This window comes from Tupaia chinensis, unplaced genomic scaffold, assembly GCF_000334495.1.
Source record: "Tupaia chinensis unplaced genomic scaffold, TupChi_1.0 Scaffold000671_2, whole genome shotgun sequence".
Lineage (NCBI taxonomy): Eukaryota > Metazoa > Chordata > Mammalia > Scandentia > Tupaiidae > Tupaia > Tupaia belangeri.
Window position 1 is genome coordinate 2,277,114 of NW_006160194.1, and position 1,421 is coordinate 2,278,534.

Genomic DNA, 1,421 nt, shown 5'->3' on the forward strand with positions numbered 1-1,421 from the left:
GAGGGCACCTTGAACGTGGGCATCTTGAGCTTGCTGCCCTTGGGGGCCAGGTCCTTGTCTCCCAGGGAGACATCGCCCTCCAGCCTCATGCCCTCCAGCTGGGCCTTAGGGTCTTTTATGTCCACCTCCGAGCTGGGCAATGACCCTTCCAACTCGAGTCCACTCAGCTCTCCTTTGGGGCCTGTCAGGTCGACCTTTGGGGCCTTGATGTGAATGTCAGGGCCTTTCAGGTCCACCTTGGGCACCCTTACGCTGGGCATCTTCACCTTGGGCAGGTGCCCCTTCAGGCTGCCTGTGGCATCTGGGGCCAGCAGCTCTGTCTTGGGTGTGCGGCTTCCTGGGAGTGTCATGCCCACCTGGCCAGCGCTGGCCTCCAGGCCACCAGAAGGTAGCTCAATGGTCAGGTCACTGGTCTTGCCGTCTGCTTGGACGGAGGGCAGGGACATTTCCGCCTCCACCTTGGTCGCACTGGTGTCTACCGACGCCTCGATGGGCTTACCGTGGGATGACGTCCCAAACGAGGGCATCTGGAACTTGGGCATCTTGAACTTGCTGTCCTTGGGGACCAGGTCTGTGCCTTTCATAGACATGTCCCCGTCCAGTCTCCCACCCTCCAGCTGGGCTCCTGGGGCCTGGACGCTCACATCTAGGCTAGACAATGGCACTTCCATCTCTGGACCACTCAGCTCCTCTTTGGGGCCCTGCAGGTCCACCTTTGGGCCCTTGACGTCCACTTCAGGGCCTTTCAGGTCCACTTTGGGCATCTTGACGCTGGGCATCTTGATGCTGGGCATCCTCACCTTGGGCAGGTGCCCCTTCAGGCTGCCTGTGGCATCAGAGGCCGGCAGCTCCATCGTGGGTACTTGGCGTTCAGGGAGCGTCACGCCCACCTGGCCAGCACTGGTCTCCAGGTCGGCAGAAGACACCTCAGTGGTCAGGTCACTGGTCTCGACATCTGCTTGGACGGAGGGCAGGGACACGTCCACCTCCGCCTTGATGGACTTGCCTTGGGATGACACCCCGAAGGAGGGCACCTTGAACTTGGGCATCTTGAGCTTGCTGTCCTTGGGGGCCAGGTCCTTGTCTTCCAGGGAAACGTCCCCCTCCAGCCTCATGTCCTCCAGTTGGGTCCTGGGAACTTGAATGTCCACCTCTAGGCGTGGCAGCGACGCCTCCAGCTCGGGTCTGCTCGGCTCCCCTATGGAGTCCTTCTGGCCCACCTTTGTGCCCTTGATGCCCACCTCAGGGCCCTTCAGGTCGACCTTGGGCATCTTGATGCTGGGCATCTTCAGCCTGGGCAGGTGCCCCTTCAGGCCGACTTCATCGCTTGAAGCTGTTACCTCAGCCTCGGGGATGTGGCCGGACGGGAGCTTCTCGCCCGCCAGGCCAGCCGTGGCCTCCCTGTTGGGGGGCGGGGGGCC

At 62.2% G+C, this 1,421-nt stretch overlaps 1 protein-coding gene across 1 annotated transcript in view; it reads right to left on the minus strand.

Moving 5' to 3' along the window:
* Positions 1-1,421, minus strand: part of AHNAK2 (AHNAK nucleoprotein 2) — a 33,357-nt gene that overhangs the window by 6,961 nt on the left and 24,975 nt on the right. Inside the window, exon 13 of the mRNA XM_027776402.1 lies at positions 9-1,397. Coding sequence (XP_027632203.1) covers positions 9-1,397 — 1,389 coding nt within the window. The remainder of the gene's footprint in view (positions 1-8; positions 1,398-1,421) is intronic.